Source organism: Cheilinus undulatus, linkage group 15, assembly GCF_018320785.1.
Source record: "Cheilinus undulatus linkage group 15, ASM1832078v1, whole genome shotgun sequence".
Classification (NCBI taxonomy): Eukaryota; Metazoa; Chordata; class Actinopteri; order Labriformes; family Labridae; genus Cheilinus; species Cheilinus undulatus.
Window position 1 is genome coordinate 27,846,184 of NC_054879.1, and position 18,441 is coordinate 27,864,624.

The window sequence follows — 18,441 nt, forward strand, 5'->3', positions numbered from 1 at the left end:
TATTGAAATAATATAAGAATAAAAGAAATGAAGAAAATATCTTTAAACAAAATCAAGAACTCAATAAACTATATCAAAATATCGCCAAAGTACTTGTTCTATGCACCCTACATATCTGTATCTCATTTACATTGTGTTTTTTACAGTTTATTTGTGATGGACTACAATTATTCTTTGCCAGTGGCTGTGAGTTCTATCAACCAGGCATCCCATGTCACATGTAACCACAGAGTACTGTCATACATTCATGGTGAATTGTTAGAAACCTGGAGTAAGATGAAACTTTTTCAAATGAAATTATACCTACAACACATCTGTAATAAAACAGACGAGGAATTACAACTATTTAAAAATGTATTTCACAAAGATACAGAAAACAGGATGTCGGTGACAACGACCTTTTAGATGAGGAGCTGAGGGTGCTTTATTGCAGCTACTTTGATTGAATAAGGTCCACTTTTGTTACATTCTGTCAACTGGAGGGGCACCATAGAGGACAATTCATCTACTGTTGTCCACTCTTATCAAATTTTGCCTTATTAAGGGACACCTAAGAGGGCACTTTTATCCTCTTTTGTCCACCTTCATCCAATTCAGTCCACTGGATGGGCATCTTAGAGGACAATTTGTCCAACTCTGTCCTCCAGAAGGAAACCTAAGAGGGCACTTTTTCGACTTTCATCCACATTTAACAAAATTGGATACGCCCAAGAGAGCACTGTATCCATTTTTTCCCTTGTTTTTTATCCAATTCTGCCCACTCAAGAAGCACCCTAGGGGACAATTTATTTAATTTTGCCCATTTCTATCCAGTTCTGTCCACCAATATAGAAGACAGTTTATCTACTTTTGTTGACTTTTATCAAAAGTGGAAAAGCATGCTTTTATCGACCTCCATATACAATTTTTTCAAAATTCTTATTTTTCTGTCAAGATTTATACTTGGCATTGCTCACATTATAAGCTGAAGCACTGTAATATTTTCAGGCATTCTGGTGATGTTGGGTTTTTATAAAAATTGATAACTCTTTGTAAAGGAGGTCTTATAATAATTGATGTACTGATTAAATGTGAAGCACACTGAGTTGCCTCATGTATACGATTTGTTGTATGAATAAAGTTTTATTTAATTTGACTAAAATGAAACATTTTTTATTAAATAAAAATGAGACATTAAGCCCCGGGGTAATGAATTACTTATAAGAGATACCAAACAACTAAAAGTTATTTTAATGAGCCTCCAGGCATCATGTTTGCCCCACCCTGGGAGTGGCCCCTCCCTGAGAGTGACTCCTCCTTTCTCTCTTCAGGATGTTTAAAGACTTTGAAGACTCAGGTGTCTCACTCACAAGGAACGTCCCCACTGTTCAGGTCTGACTCCATACCTACTGTCTGTCTCTGCTGGACTCGTGGGAACCAATTATTAAAGTCACAGAGGAACTAAAGGACTTATGGTTTTTAACTTCATGGGAAGTTTGTGAGAATATTTTGGATTATTTCTGCAGAGTCCGGTAAGTCCGTGATGTTGTTTGAAGATTTTTGAACTCGTTGCTCTTCGTCCTGATTCCTTGGTTACCTTTTATTATGCGGATAAGGACGAAGGAAACGCGAGTGACCTTATTAATAGCGATCATATCAGAAAGTAGTTATGTAAGTATTTGTAATAAGATTATCCTCCTTCACGCATGTCTGAACGTAAATAATAGACCTATGTCAGACCATCTGAACGCATTTATTTGATGGAGTCGAAGAAAAAAGAATACAAAGACAAACTTTGAGTGTTTAAAACAAGTTAAATAACTCAAATAAAAAATAAAGTATTGCCTTCTAAGCCAGTGTCGAATGTTTGTATCTTCAGGGCTGTTGCTGTTATTCACTCAGGATGCGCTTCTTCCCAAGTCTTTTGGGAAAATAAGAATAAATATAAAAGCTAAACAGTTGAATGAGTTTTAACTTCAGTGAAACTATTAGTTTAGTGCAATGGTTCTCAACTGGTCGGTTGGGACCCAAATATGGGTCGTGGAGTTGTTTTCAGTGGGTCATAATTGGCCAAAAACTGTACGGAAGCCCTAAGTTGACATGCAGCCATACAATTTAACTTTAACGTAAAAAAAATAAGTATTTAATTAAAACTTTATTTGTACTGAACTTTTCAAATGCTTAGTTTCAAAGCAATTCACAAAGAAAAAGCACAGGTAAGCTATATATTTATGTATGAATTAAAGATAAAAATGCTTTATTGAGATAATGAATAGTTTTCCATTGTGTTCTTCAGGTGTTATATTTTTTCCCTTTTCTTGGAATGACAGAGGTAGTTTTATCATGTTAACAGAGCTTGAGGTCTCAGAAAACAGCTAAACTTTACATGTTACCAAAAGAAAATGGAGTAAATAAAATGTATGCATGAATGTCTTCTCTGGGCTTCTGTAATGATGCCTTCTCTCTCTATTCAGTTCATCTAATATCCAAACTGCAAAATCTTTGATTAAACAAACAGGACTGGTTGGAATTTGCAATACATTTGGTTTTCTACTAATACACAGATCCTTTTTGTGTGGTAAGCAAAGCAAATTACTCCTTTCTATCAGCTTTTTCACCTCCTCATATCAGAATGTACCTGATTTAAAGTGTAAATATAAGTTAAATATATTCTACAATGATTAGAGTATATCCCACTCTAATGTATTTACAAAGTGATTTGTGAAATAATAAGCGATAATTATCCATTAATAGAAGGTGTGCCAGCCTCATGTCGGGCCAAAACCTTGCATCTACAAAATCCTCACTTTTCAGGACATGAAAAAACACAGAATTTTTAAATAATTTAACACTGAATGGTCATTGCCAGCACCTTTTAGACACTTCTTATTGCTTTGGAGTTGGTTAAAGTCACTTTCAGATGTAAAGGTGGTGTAGTGTTGTCCGCAGTTGTTGGGATACCCTTACCCTTGTCTCTTTAAAAGCAGAAATGTTGTCCAGCTCTGATTAAACTGCAACAGTGGCCACATCAAAACTAAACTCTTGCAGTACAACTACACCTTTAACTACCACCTTTCTCATCTCAAATTATGCTGATAGGTCCAGTCATTCTCTGACTGAGAACAAGTGTTTCAGCTTGAAACTCTGCAAGATGGATCTGTCTGATGAAAGACATGGAGTCTGTCCAGTCCATTGACTTTAAAAGGCCAATAGATGATCATTTTTGGGCATTAACAGTGTCATAATTTCACTGCAGGATACTGATGTTGAAATCACTATCCAAACAGTCCACCATATTTAAAGGTTGTTCCACTGCTCTGTTTTGGATTATGTGCCAAATTTCAGTCCAATTTGATCAAGACCTGAGAGATCATCAGTGGGGCAATCCTCCTTTAAAGTGATATCAAGTCAGATTTACATTCATTTAAAGAAACTAAAAACAGATGATTAAAACCACAAGATAAGTTTATAGAAGGACATTAAAATATCAATGAAGGGATATATTTTGACCATGAAGTTCGAGGTCTGTTTTTATTCATCATTTCAGAGTGTCATGCATTCATTTAAAATAATATTTTTTCTAAACAGTTGTTTTAGAAAATGAACTTCAGTCAGGAACATGCTAGTCATACATATAACCATTTTATTAAAAAATCGATGCACAGATTTACTTGGCAGAGAAGGCCCTGCTCTAAAGATGCTCCCTGGGGTAGACAAGCAGTGTGCTTTAACTTGGCTAAAGACCCCCATATGGATAGATTAACTTATGACATGTGCACTGAATGCAGTAAAATCATTTCAGAGGTAATTAATCTGTAGTAGCATGAATCTTGATATGAGGTTGCAACAAGCTTTATGCTATGAATGAGGTGGCTGGGGTGGAGAAGGTTACGCTTTTCCAGTGGTGCATCAGCATTGATGCAAGCAGAGATAAGTGAGAAGGACATCATATTTAAATAGACCACCGTGTTGAAACATTAATTTTATTTATTTATGCAATGGTACAAATGTAGTCTTTTTCAAAATGTAAGCCCCTTTTTCTAAAAACAAAATCACCTTTTTAATGGGGAAGTTAACAGTGTGGATGGGCACACTGGACTGAACCATTTGAAAAGTAATGCTTGAAAGCAAGGCCGTGATGTGCACAAATATCAGGATGCAAAAAAAAAATAAAAGAAATATCTGAGACAACTTTAATGGATGATAATTACATAATTGTTAAAAGTTGCAGAAAGTGTTTTTAGTGAATAAACAGTGGCAAAAATTGGCGTCAAGTGGCAAAAACAGTTAAACACAGCCAAATGGGTTACAAATGGCAAAAAAATCAAAATAAATAAAATATCATCATTAAATCAAAACTAGGGAGAGCACATTCTTTGGGCTTTTCAGGGGCCCAACCAATTCTGTGGGCAGCCCTGTCTGTCTCTATTGATAAAGGTATATAAGGACATAAACACACATTTTAAAATATATATTTTATGTACTTTGTGTTGCCAGGTGTATTTTCCTTGATCTGTGGGTGTTTTTTTATTTATGTGTTTTTTGTTTTTTTTAATGTTGGATTAAAGATGGAAATTGTGACTTGAAAAATCTGGTGCAACCACTTTGGGTGTCACATAAATACTAGCCAATCAACACTGAGGCCTGAGTGCCACTGACACTCACAACGAAGAGCTAATGCTAAAGTGCTCATTGGTTTATCTTTTGATCATGCAATTTTACTTTTATCACATCAGATACATTTTCTTTCTCATAATTAATGCACATCAATTCTACATGTCTGTTATCTGTCATACTCATTGCTAGTAACCACTATCTATATGTGTCCTGAAACTTTATTGGTTGACTCCTTGTTGAATCTTTGTCAACATGCTGATTTTTTTGTTTCTTAGCTGTTAACTCTGCTAAATTCCTTTTTCTACAGGTTTTCTGAGCTTCCAGAGTCCTCTTCGCCACAATGAGTTGGGGGGCACTTTACGCCCAGCTGGGGGGCGTCAACAAACACTCCACCAGTCTGGGAAAGATTTGGCTTTCAGTCCTTTTCATCTTCCGCATCACTATCCTGGTTCTGGCTGCTGAGAGCGTCTGGGGAGATGAACAGTCAGACTTCACGTGCAACACGCAGCAGCCTGGCTGCAAAAACGTCTGCTATGACCACTTCTTCCCTGTGTCACATATCCGCCTTTGGTGTCTGCAGCTCATCTTTGTGTCCACACCTGCTCTGTTGGTGGCCATGCACGTCGCCTACAGAAAACGTGGGGATAAGAGGACCATGTTGGCCTCCAACGGCACCGACAAGGCGACAGATACAGACCTGGAGACGCTAAAGAAGAGGCGTCTGCCAATCACAGGGCCGCTGTGGTGGACGTATACATGCAGCTTGTTCTTCAGGCTCATCTTTGAGGGAGGCTTCATGTATGCACTCTACTTTGTCTATGATGGTTTCCAGATGCCCCGACTGGTGAAGTGTGAGCAGTGGCCTTGCCCCAACAAGGTGGACTGCTTCATCTCCAGACCAACAGAGAAGACTGTCTTCACTATCTTCATGGTGTCCTCATCAGCCATCTGCATGGTGCTGAATATAGCTGAGCTGGGCTACCTCATCGTTAAAGCACTGATGAGGTGTTCCTCCAGGTCAAACAGGAGGAAACATAACTACACCAACACAGACAGGGATAACGCTCTGAACAAGAAGAACGAGATGCTGCTGTCATCGTCTTCAGACTCCTCCACCAATAAGACGATGTGTTGAAAGACTGTCATTAGTGGTGAAACATTAACAGAGAAGAAAAGCACAAACAGTAGCTCCAACAACCCTAGACTACCTAAGTTTGTGTCTTTAGTTTAGGCTCTTAATGTAAGAATTGTTTCATGGGAAGGTGAGCCCTTCTGGAGTCAGTTTTAAGACTGTGGGAACTGCAATTAAGCACAAGAGAAAGGTAGTTTAATATGACAGCAGGGGTGGAAGCAATGCATAATCAATCTTTGCCCCTACATATGGCCTCAGATTTGTGACTAGAGGCAGAAAAAAAAATCCTGGTGCAAAAATACCCAAACTTATATCACCCAGTATGCATTTAAATTTGATAGCGTTCCCACTAGTTAGTGTAAACTACAGAGCCTGTTTGCCTTCCTCACAAGTGTCACCTTACTTTTCATACTGTAGTTTTTACTGTAGTAGTATTTTGTGGTTTTAATTTATTGATCATGGTTTGATGTTGCTTGAATGTGCTGAGCTTTGCCAGAGTGACTGGTTGGGTCTTTGAATGAGTCTATGCTGACATCTAGTGGTTCAAAAGTGGACCATCTACGAGCGCCAACACTTTCCTCAAAAGCCTGAAGGATTAATGTTGTGTTACAGAGAAGGACAGGGAACACATGAAGTCATGAACAAGAGGTCCCAGTGCCTTTGTGATTACGTCTTAAAGTTTAGTTTACAACAGCTTATGATTGAATTTTTTTCCAGTTATTGATAACAGCTTTCTGCTGTGTTGAATCAAGCGACTGTAGCATGAAGTTTGAGATTACTTAGTTTTTGTGTTTATATTAACAGTTAAGTGTGTTGCACAAGATAAAATATTGCTAATGAAGAATTAACATAACGTGAAATCACACCACAGTAGTTTCACAGATTTCATGCTTTTAATCGAACTAGAACACCTTATGTCTTTTTACTTGAAGTGAAAGTATTTGAATCAGAGTGGTTATTTAAGTTAAATGCATAAAAATATCAGCAACTTGTTGCATTATTTCACCTATGCATGCTTGGTGACAAATATTGAAAACCTTTATTTTGTTTTTTTTATTTGTTTAACATCAAGTGCTTTAAAATCTTCTAAATAGATTTCCCTTAATTGTGAAGTAAGTGAAACTGAAGAGTTGATGTGGATATATCAGTGTCTTTAAAAAAGTGCCTTGTGGCTGTGCATGTTGTTTTCAATAGGGATGCACGATATTGGATGTTTGCTGATATGTAGATACATCCAAACTCATTTTAGCTGATGGCTATATCTACATAGACACAGGATTTTTTTCAGGCAGAGAACACCTAGCTTCTCCTGTACAAAAAATGACTAATTATGCCTGAGCACTGACCTTGGTCAGTGAGGACCCTGTTATATCTGTAGGCATTATTTTTCTGTCAGAAGAAACACTAATTTGGGGGCTTTAACATGCTCACACTCACCAAACTTTACATAAAATTGTCCCCCGGTGGAAATGTTGGTATTTTGGTGGAATCATGAAAGTCCATCAAGCAGGTGTCCCACAGGGGCCCCAAACATGAGACAGGGGGACTGGGTAAGAGCTACATGCGTGAAAATTGGTTCACATATGTATCATGATTAGACGAAAAAAAATTCTCTAGAGTCATCCTCTAAAATGTACAAGAAGCACACTACACCAGTAAAAGGTCAAATTTTGGCATTTTTGGGTGATTCACAAGTTTCATATTTTAACAAACTTTTCAGAGGGATTTAAAGTGATTGACACCATCTTTTGCTCATACTAGACAATCTGGGAATCTTAAGTAGTGCAAACTGTGAGTTTTCACTGTAGGGGACGGGTCAGGACAAAACTTTAGACCAAACTTAAACTACTTGCCCCCCTACTGCCATTTGAACATTTCTGGCTCTGAGCTCCTGCACACCATTCAGCCTAGGCTTATGATTTTTCATTTTCAAGACAGACAAAAACAAGATATTTGAATCCTATGGAAGCCATTCTGACCAATTAAAAAGGAAAAAAAAAGGTTATTGTCAAAGTGAAAACAGATTTCCACAAAGTAATGTCAGTTACATAAAAATATGTAATATGTACAGTAAGTGACTGCATAAATATTCACTTCCTTCAAGTCAGTACTTAGTAGATGCACCTTTGACTTTAATCACAGCACTGAGTCTGTGTGGATAGGGCTCAATCAGACTTGCACATCTAGACACTACAATTTTACTCCTTTCTTCTTGCAACTGCTCAAGCTGTATCATGTGTAACAGGGATTGAAATTACATATTTATATTTATTGACATTACTTTGTTAAAATCTGTTTGACATTAAAGACTTAAAAAAAAATTCTTGAAAAAAAATAGCAACCATGAGTGATTTATAAAATCAATCAAAGGGTAAAACATACAAGGGGGTGAACACTTTTTATAGGCACTGTATACATACATGAATACAGACACTATTAAATAGATACACAAATACAAAACCATCTATCAAGATCAATAACAAACTAATAAGCTTTTTCAATTATCTGCCGATACCAGTATCGTGCATCCCTAGTTTGCAGATTTCGGTTTGCTGCCTATTTCATCAGCTTTTTGGTGCTGTTGCCAAGTGTTGGTTCTTAATCTAGTTTCAGAAGTGGCCTTCTTCATCCCGCACTCAATCTTGTGTTATTCAGGCTTGTGTTGTTGTTGCAGTGACTGCTGACCCCAAGTGGTTGTATCAGCTTCCCCCATGTGCCTTATTTTAGCTGCTGCAATAATCACGCCTTGCCAATCTCTGTGTGAAAATGTCTAACAAAAGATCAAATCATGTTTTGTCTAAAGTGATGTTATAAAGGTTTAGAAAAATCATTTTTGTTTTGTAAGTCTGCTTTAACTTTTTTGCTTCTTTAACAACCAAGCAACATTTTGATGCTATGTTTGTGTTAGCAATGATGTGAAATGAAAGTTTTTAAGGGACCAGCTTGATCATTCCAGTCCCGCTATGTTTGTGTTGTTTTTTTTTAACATGTTTCTATTCAGATTTCTTCAACAATCTCATAGTCTGCTATTAACAGCAAACACCTTAGTAAAGAACAAAGAACTTTCTCAGAAAGAAATGAAGAAATTAAAATTTTCACTGATTGTGTTTTGTACCGAAGATATTTTATTACACTCGCACTTTGATTCTTGAAGTAATTTTGCTCTTTTAAATTGTTTTTCATAAATCAGTAAAAAGAAAAAAAAAAAAACGTGTGGTTTGTTGTTTTTTGTTCAGGTTTTTCATATTGACTCATATGACGCTAAGCTTTCCTTCAGTTTTCAGTTGGCACCAGTGATGTTGGGCTCTCTTTCCTCTTTTTTAGGTGTCCAGGTGATGCCATTAAAATTAAGTGTGCTTGAGTGTTCAGGCCCAGTAAAGGCCAATGCTATTTTATTACAATTTTAATCTTTTTAACACTATATCTAGTAGCCACAACTCTATTGGTTATGCTGTTTTCATAGAGATTATCTTACTAATAAGGTGAGGCCATAGAAATTTAGCTTATGATCAGAGTGGCTCAACCACTAATACAATTATGTACAATTATGGCAATGCTTTTGATGCAGCCTATAAGGGTACTAAAATATCAGAAGGTATTCACTCCAATTCCAAAAAAGTTGGGACACTGTCTAAATATGAATAAAAACTCACAATTGTGTTTTGCAAGCCCTTTCAACCTATTTAGTACAAGACAGACAAGGTATTTAATATTCAAATTGAAACTGAAATTATGAAATCAATGCCTGCAATATGTTCCAAAAAAGTTGGGACAGAAGCATGTTCTCAACTGTGTAACATCATTTTCTCCCCCAACACCCTTGAAGTATCTAGGGACTAAAGACACTAACTGTTGAAGAACTGAAAAATGAATTATCATTCTTCCTTGATGTAAACCCGTTCTGTGCATTCTATGTAGACAGATCTAGACTGCTTACAGGACAGTATAACTACGACACTTTCACTGTCTTCCTGAAAAGTGGGAAGTTCCAAATAAAGATGTCATTGGGATGGAAGCACATTTTGCTCCATGTATGCATCTCTCAGTATTAATGATGCCTTCACAGATGTGCAAGTGACCCCTGCCATGTGCACAAATACACCATAAAACCATCACTGATGCTGGCTTTTGAGCTCTGCATTGATGACAATCTGGATGGACCTTTTCCTCTTAAACCTGGAAGACTCAACCAACATTTTTTCAAAAAAACAATGTCAAATGTGGACTGGTCAGACCACAGCACACTTTTCCACTTAAGGTCAGTCCATCTCAGATGAACTGTGGCCAGAGAATTTTCCAGGTGTTTACTTGGGCATTCCTGGTCTTTTCTTTATCCTGTCCCAACTTTTTTGGAACACCTTGATGCATCAGATTCATACTATATTTATATTTTCTCAAAACAATAAAGTTTAACAGCTTCAATCCAGCTTTTTTATTATTATTATTATTATTATTATTATTATTATTATTATTATTATTATTATCATTTTACAAGATATTAATTACTCTGCTCCAAAACAGGAAGTTTGACTGAATGGATGGGTGGGAAGGTAGCAGAGGGAACCTTTAGGGACTCAAAAAACACACAGAAACCTAGTTGCCAAAATGTCTTTTATGATCACCTCTTTCCCATGTCACACATCCTCTTGTGGTGCCTGCTGGTGGCCATACATGATCCTACAGTAAAAAAAAAGTGTTAATAAAAGGATCATGCCGGCTTTTGCCAGCAACGCCAAGACAAAGAGTTAGCCTGGAGACACTAAAGAAGAGGCATCTGGTAATCACAAGGCTATCAGTTTCTGAGGTCTGCATAAGGAGGCTGATTGGCTGATTAGTCAGGTCTTTTTTCTTAAGCAGAGGACGAATCTTCACTGACACCTAGTGGGTCTGAGTGTAACCATCTAAGAAAACCAACACAAACGTTTTAGCATGCAACACAAGTCCAAACATGGACTTAAGTTGTAGAAGCAAATTGTTTTAATTTGAAAAACAGGTTAAAACAACATGCTTTCTCCAGGATCACTCAAAATTGTGTTTCTTAAAGACCACTTGGGCTTTTTCTTTGTTGGACAATGGAAAGAGTCTGTAACAGGGATGACAAAAGTGAAATGGATGGGGGTCGGAGTCAGGCCAATGACCAGCACTTCTTTGTGTCTTCTGAAAGAGCTTGTAAAATCGAAGGTGTTCATGACTTAATAGTTGAAGGAAGATACTGTTTAACAACATGTTACTCCACTCTCACAGGATCAACGATAGAGCAGCTTAGGACACAGCAGCCAAAGCAGACACAGACTTGGCCAGACGAAGAGCCAGCCTGGTTATGCAAAATACACATGAATGGGCAGTAAAGCAACACAGTAATTGTGTTACTTTATACCAACCACCAAATATACATCATAATCTTACAAATGAGCTACCATTCCATCTATAAATCTCCGATCATAAATCATGGCAATCATAAAGGCATGGCCTGCAATGAATGGAGCCCCGTACTGAGCACATTTGCATAAGGATACTTGCCAAGTACCTTTCAGAAAGTCAAATTTATGGCTGGGATTTGCTTCATCATTAATCAGTGGATCAAGTTTTACTTGTATAACTGTAAATCATGACAAGAAGAGGTGGAGGCCCAGACTGTACTCTGGTAAATGATTAACAGAGACCTAATATGAGTCCACCATAAGCAACCACTTTGCAACATCTGACAACAGTGGTAGAAAGGGACTCAGAGAGAACCAGACTCACGGGGATAATCAGGTTGTTCTACAAAACTGTCAATCAAGGAAAGGAACTATGCTTGATAACCCTGTTGAGCTTGTCAAAGTTATTATATATGCTCAAAGACCTGGACAGGCTAATTCACTGAAAAATGTGATGAAGGCCAAGTCAAAGTAACGGATAGAAATGTTGTTGAAAAGGCTCAGCACCTCCCATACCAAAGTTGTTTCTAATTAAGAGAGACTAAAGGGAGTGTCTTAACACAAGCAAAGGCAAGACAGTTTCAGTCTATTCATCAACATTGCAAGGAAATAACATTAACATAACTTTTAACTATTACTACTTTATGCATGTCCAAATACACTGCTAAAGAATAGTTATTACATGACTGTGATAAAGACTCAGATATGTCATTTTTCTATAAAAACTGTCTGCCGGTCCTTCATAGCAGGTTGCCAGTATAGCAAGAAGCGAGTTCCTGTGAAAGTAGGCTTATCACAGACAAATATCAATAAAGAGAGAGAATCACAGGTAATAATGTGTTGTTGTAAAATACTGCTGTAGTGCTGAACAATAGCAGAGGCCCCATTAAATAATTTTCCCAATACAGAATAGTTTTTCATAGCACTCTTCACCACTTGCTAAGCCTACTGCCCCAGATAAGTGGAAGAAAATGAATGGATGGATGGACCTCTAATTACTTTATATGTATCGTCAGGGTATAGACTGCAAGTCTTGCTACAGTATTATATCTTTAACACATTGAAATGATGAGTTATGTGGCTGTATATTCATTAGTTTGTACAAACCCTGTATAGAAATGGTTAGGGATTGCTACTGTTCTACTTGATTATGCCATCATCTGTGCAGCACTTAGAGTCCAAGACAAATTTCTCCAGCTGGACAATATAGTGTATCATATCACATTGTTTTAAACTGTATTGTATCATATTGTATGACATAGCACACTGCATGTAGTTTATTATATCGCATCATATCATGTCATAACGCATCATATCATATCATATCATATCATATCATATCATATCATATCATGTTGTATCACATTGCATTGCATCATATAGTATCGTATTGTTTTTTGTATCAAATGAATTGAAAAGAAATGATGGATTACGTTGTGATAAAATGGCGTGAAATGGGAAAAACTTTGTTTTTTGGCAGAGGTACAAATATTGCCCCAATGAGCATATGTTTTTAATCTTTATGATTTAATTGTGACTTAGAGACATGCTAAAATATTACAACGTGATGCATTTGAGTTATGATGGTCTTCTAGGTGGTGATGACCAAGTACCATTGGATATCTGGATATTTATAATGCAGATTTAATTTTGTCCTTTAATTTTCTGACTTTGTTACCTGAAAACAGAAGCTTTAAAATATTTTTGTTCACTCACTATGATTACTTTTAAAAACTAATGAATCCTTAACTGTGAAAGCAGTTATTAATGTATGGCCTTAATAAAATAATGGGATTACAAACAGAGAAACACCCCAAAGAATAATACCTAAAATATTTAATGAAAATATGGCATTAACTTAATCTAATTTTAAAAATAGATATATTCTGTATGTAGATATAAACAAAATCTAAAAAGCTTTTAAAAATCATTTTTATTTTCTCATAAAATATTTTGTTTCAGTGGTGATAAATTTGGAAGACAAAAAAATATTAGGAAACCGAAAATATAGTGCCAGATTTAAGTGGAAAAAATGTGGAAGCATGTACCTTAAGTGTTCAATATGCAGGCATAAAACATTTAGGAAATTATTTTTTCTTTTATATTTCCAACTCTGTTTTTGCAGCACTTTGGTAGAATTGCCCGTATTGCGTTACACAATGGTGTCTTTACTGTGTTAAACAGTAAAAAAGACCTAATGTCCTCATATGAAAATTTTTGTAAATTATTTGATGGGATACAATGTTTAGTTATCATACTAATCAGATCCTACTAATCTCAAATAATGCATTGCACATAAAAGCTCGGGTCTCAGGCGGTAAAATCTTAATCTTTTTCAGTTTTATTCATTTTTTGTATTTAATGTTTAATTCCTGTATATTGAGATTGAAGCTAACTGGAGTCAAATTATTTGTTGTGTAAGCATACCTTGCCTATAAAGCTGATTTTAGCAAAGTGGTGGAAGTGGTGGAGGGCCTCATGTTGGTTTGACCTCCAAGTTATGTTTGCACCAAGTGGTGCAATTCAGTTCAGTTTGGTATGGCACACATTGATTTAGTTTGTCAAAGTTGGGCAAGATGCTAAAATAACCGATCTGAAATGTCTTACTTTCAGTCAGAACCACTTGCTCACAAAATATACATTATTAGCATTTATAAATATTTCTTTATTGGCAGTTATCAGTTAGCACTTATATGCCACTTATGCGTTTCTGTTCTGGCCCTCTGCCCTTACATGAGCATATGTGGAAAGCATCAAGCCAGAACAACACATGTTCATGCTCTTCCTATGCCAATCATAGAGCCTAAGGCAGGGAGAGAAGCAGCGAAAAAAACAGAGCAGAGCAGAGCAGAGCAGGCATCAATGACAATAGAATGAGTCAGAAGCATAATACAGGAGGAGCTGGGGTGGAGGAGGGTTGAAAAACTGCTTGTAGAGGGAGCAGCAAAGCTTAGCCAGACTAGAGCAGTTTAAATAAGGCAGCTGAAGTTCGATTAGCAAGCAAATCAGCTGGCTGTCAGCTGATGAGGGCTTGCGTGAGATCAGATCAGTTATATGGCAGCGCTAGACTCTGTGGCCTGTCTTGAAAAAGGCTATACACTTGATTTTGGCATCCTTCAAGTTGGGGTCCAAACTGTACCTATCTGACTTTAAAGGTGGAGTTAGACTCACTGATTAGTCAAAAGAAACACCCCTTGGGGGCGCACCAGTGGTCGAGTGGTTGGGGCGCACACCATGTGCGCAAGTGGCCTGGGTTCAAGTCCGGCCTGTGGCACCATTTCCTGCATGTCTTTCCCCGCTCTCTTCCCTGTTTCCGAATTTGTCCACTGTCCTCCTATCTCTAATAAAGGCACGAAAAGGCCCAAAAATAAATCTTAAAAAAAAAGAAAAAGAAAAAAAGAAACACCACTTCCCTGCAAAAGTTGTAACTGTGAAATTATTACTCCCAGGGAATGTTTTATTTGTGAATAATATCGGCACAAAGCACTGCATCATGGATGATTTCTGGGTGCAGACCTTTCTAGTGATCAGTTCTTGTGAAGAGGAGGTGTAGAGGGAACTGCACCGTTAGGAAAAAGGAAGTGTTCCAGCATTGCCCCAAAAAAATAAAAAAAATAAAAAAATAAAAATAGATAAATAAATAAATAGATAAAGACTGCAGAGGGGTGTATGCATACATGTCAAACAAGCTGCTGGACTAAATTTGAGAAGCTCCAGAGAAAGTGCAGAAAAATGAAAGACTATAACATCCAGAGTGGCAGCCAAAGGAAGAATCTGAAATGTAACACCTGAGCTTATAACCCTGCCCACCAAGACTGGGTATGGATGGCTGTGGAAACAAAAGCAGTAATAATATACCAATTACACTGCATTTAAATGCTTCTGTTACTTTTCAAATGATTTTTTTCAAAAGAACTGTAATGATGGTAAAGTCAAAACTTCATATGTATCTCCAAACCTAATTGTCAAAAGTTGTTTCCATACATAGATTCAATTGAGTCTCCTTGCATTTACCATCTTATTGCTGACTTCATTCTGACACAATGTCAGGAAAAGTATTTGCATTCCTCCCTCTTGTGTTATTTGAACTTGTGCTGTTGTTGCAACGTGCACTGACCCCAGCTGGTTGGATCAACTTTCAGCATGTGCCTTAATTTAGCCAGCACACTAATCACTACAGGCCTTCTCAATGTAAGGAACTACAGACGATCTCTGTGTGAAAATGTCTTTGTCCTCCCTCCATCCAGGAATAGCCGAGTTGGATTAGACACATCTGTTGTTAAATTAGACCAACCAAATGTGAACATGGAATGGTGATATGCTGATCAAAAACGACTGGAAAGTGGTGTTTGTTTCAAGTTGGATGATCAAGTAGCTGTGCTGATGTCTACATCATTAACAGAAAATCTGGATTAGTGGGTTTAGTTGTGTTATATTCACTTTTGTTAAAGTATGAAGTTTAATGTCAACATTTTGCAGAGTGCAGGAAAAGTTTGACCAAGAGTCAAATCATACATATACAAAGAATTCAAATGAGCATACAAAGTTCTCTGAGCCCATCAGTATTAAGGTTTAGAAAGAGTAGTGACATTTGTTTTACTGCTGCATACACAGGAAGTTTTACCATTAGAGAAAGGAAGGCCACATGCACCAAGAGACCTTGGGGTACATACAGGTGTGGATCATATGTGATGTGGAGTGAATGCAGAATGTACTCAGACCCCCTTCACTTGTTTCAGTTTTATGTTGAAACCTGATGAAACAGTTGAACAAAAAAAAAAAAAATGTTATTCTCATTAATCTCTCAGTACCCCATCACGACAAAATGAAAACAGAATTTTAGAGATGTTTGCAAATTCGTAGAAATAAAAACTGAAATATCACATTAACATAAGTATTCAGACACTCTGCAGAAAACACTGTTAATTTACCTCAGGCTCCTCCCATTTCTTTGGGTCATTGCTGAGATGTTTCTACACCTTGATTGGAATCCACCTGTGGTAAATTAAACTAATCAGACATGATTTGAAAAGGCACACACCTCTCTATAGGCCTCACACCTGACAATGCACATCAGAGCAAAAACAAAACTATGAGGTCAAGGGAACTGCCCGCAGAGCTCAGAGACAGGATTGTTGCAAGGCACAGATCTGGGAAAGGCTATAAAAATTTTCTGATCCACTGAAGGTTCCCAAGAGCACAGTGGCCTCCATAATTCAAATGGAAGAAGACTGGCATGACCAGGGCTTTTCCAAGAGCTGGTCACCCAGCCAAACTGAACAATTGGGGGAGAGTGGCCTTAATGAGAGAGGTGACCAGGAACCTGATGGTCACTCTGACTGAGCTCCAGAGATTCTGTGTGGAGATGCGACAAAGTTCTGAAAGGACAACCATCACTGCAGCCCTCCAGTGATTGGGCTTAATGATAGAGTTGGAGGGCTCTTCTCAGTGCAAAACACATGAAAGCCCACTAGGCTTTCACATGTAGAATTTTTTGCAAACTGAGGCCCTTCTCCAATTGCTTAGTTTTGCTGGGCAACCAGCTCTTGGAAGAGTCCTGGTTGTACCGGACTTCTTCAGTTTGAGAATTATGAAGGCCACTGTGCTCTTGGGAGCAGAATTTTCTTGTAACCTTCCCCAGATGTGTGCCTGTCAACCATCCTGTCTCTGGGCAAGACACATAAAAGAACATGAAAAACTCCTTATGAAAGCCAGTCCGCAATCACGGTGTAGAAACATCTCAGCAACAAAACAGAGAGATGGGAGGAACCTATAAAATTCAGTTTTCACTTTGCCATGATGGGATACTGAGTGTAGTTAAATGAGAATATTATCATTTTTTCATTTTAGTGTGGCATCAGGCTGCAGCAAAACAAAATGTACTGAATGGACTATATTTGTATTTGTATCAATATCCTATCAGCTAAAGTGAGTTTGATGATATATTTGCATAAGCTATACTGCAAAATCCAATATATGCATCCTTGCAATTTATCTTTAATTATTTGCCTTTTGATAATAAAGTATATATCTGATACCTATAATTAAAATGCATGCCTTTTAAAAAGATTATGCGTGAAAAAAATTGCTTTTCGGTGGTAATTTACCCCATGGAATTTTACTTTAAATAGCAATAAATCACATATGAATCCCAGCTTTTCTCAAGTAACTAAGAATGTAATGACTGTGGTTGTACTTAGTGCCTAAGGAGTTTTGGTTACACTTGTACATTGACCTTTTAAGACTTTTTGTTCTTTGGGACTTTTCCTTCTTTTCAGATATTCAGATTACAATTCATTCAATAAAATGTTTTTGGAGGTAATTTTTGCCTCAGAGTTCCTATGTTAAATCACTTTGCATATATCATTATTTCATGGATACTGCCATTTAGCTATGCAGTCACACAATCATATTTAAATTAGGACTTTTCCATAAGTGGTAATCCATCTTTAATCATTTGTGATGCCCTAAATTCTGCAAGTCTGCTCACCGACCTTAAATTATGCTCAAAGTTTCTTTTGCCCTCATTTTAGCCCCTGATATTAGAATTAATCACGTTCAGTAATCTTGTTGAACAGAGTACGTGTAGGCTACTTAACGAGTTTAAGTTGAACTAGGTCATAATGAAGTCTTTTCATTGAGAAGAAAAAGTGTTCAGTGTTTCTTTTTGGCTGATTCTTGGTTAATTTCAAAAGATTTTGTGTCAAGTGTTTGGAAATGCATTCAGGTAGATTTTTTTTTCCCTATCAGACACATGATGGCTTCCCAGCATGTTTAGGTTGAGGAAAACGCGTCCGGAAGTTTTGGACATCGTTTTGGACACATTCTCGGTAAGTTTTTGCGCACAGTTTGGACAGTTTTTTGGGGAGGTTGGCAGGGGCGTGGTGTGACTGCGGACAGGCTGATGACTCTGTGGATTCACTCATGCATGGTCACACAATGTGACAGTCCAGACATGGCTGTAAACGGGAGGCAGCTCCGTTTAACCGAGCCTCATCTCCGACTCCAAGCCGCCTCCAAAAACTAACAACAACAAAGGAAAAGTTTTCCTTTGCGCACGGTAACGGGGCCCGGGGACAGTGGGGCAGCCAGACACAGCACAGGCCCGGAGAAGCTTGTGCATGAATGAGTTTGTGAGGCTAAAAAAAAAAAAAAAAAAAAAAGTTTGTTGATCTGCCAAAGAGGCGACAGGTTGCGGGGGGTTTTGGATCAGGGAGACAGAGGGAGGGTCGCTGCAGCCGCGGGAGTTCTACACGCTTTCAACGCACTCAAATGATGGCACCTATGATGGCA

At 37.5% G+C, this 18,441-nt stretch overlaps 1 protein-coding gene across 1 annotated transcript; it reads left to right on the forward strand.

Annotated features, from left to right (window-relative positions):
- The first annotated feature begins 1,365 nt into the window (after positions 1-1,365).
- Positions 1,366-6,495, forward strand: gjb8 (gap junction protein beta 8). The gene is made up of 2 exons (XM_041807237.1): positions 1,366-1,511; positions 4,904-6,495. The coding sequence occupies exon 2, from the start codon at positions 4,937-4,939 to the stop codon at positions 5,729-5,731; it is 795 nt and encodes a 264-aa protein (XP_041663171.1). The 5' UTR covers positions 1,366-1,511; positions 4,904-4,936; the 3' UTR covers positions 5,732-6,495.
- Positions 6,496-18,441: the final 11,946 nt, after the last annotated feature.

Excerpts from the sequence above, each read along its gene's own strand:
- gjb8 (XM_041807237.1), top strand. The coding sequence starts at position 4,937 with ATGAGTTGGGGGGCACTTTACGCCCAGCTGGGGGGCGTCAACAAACAC.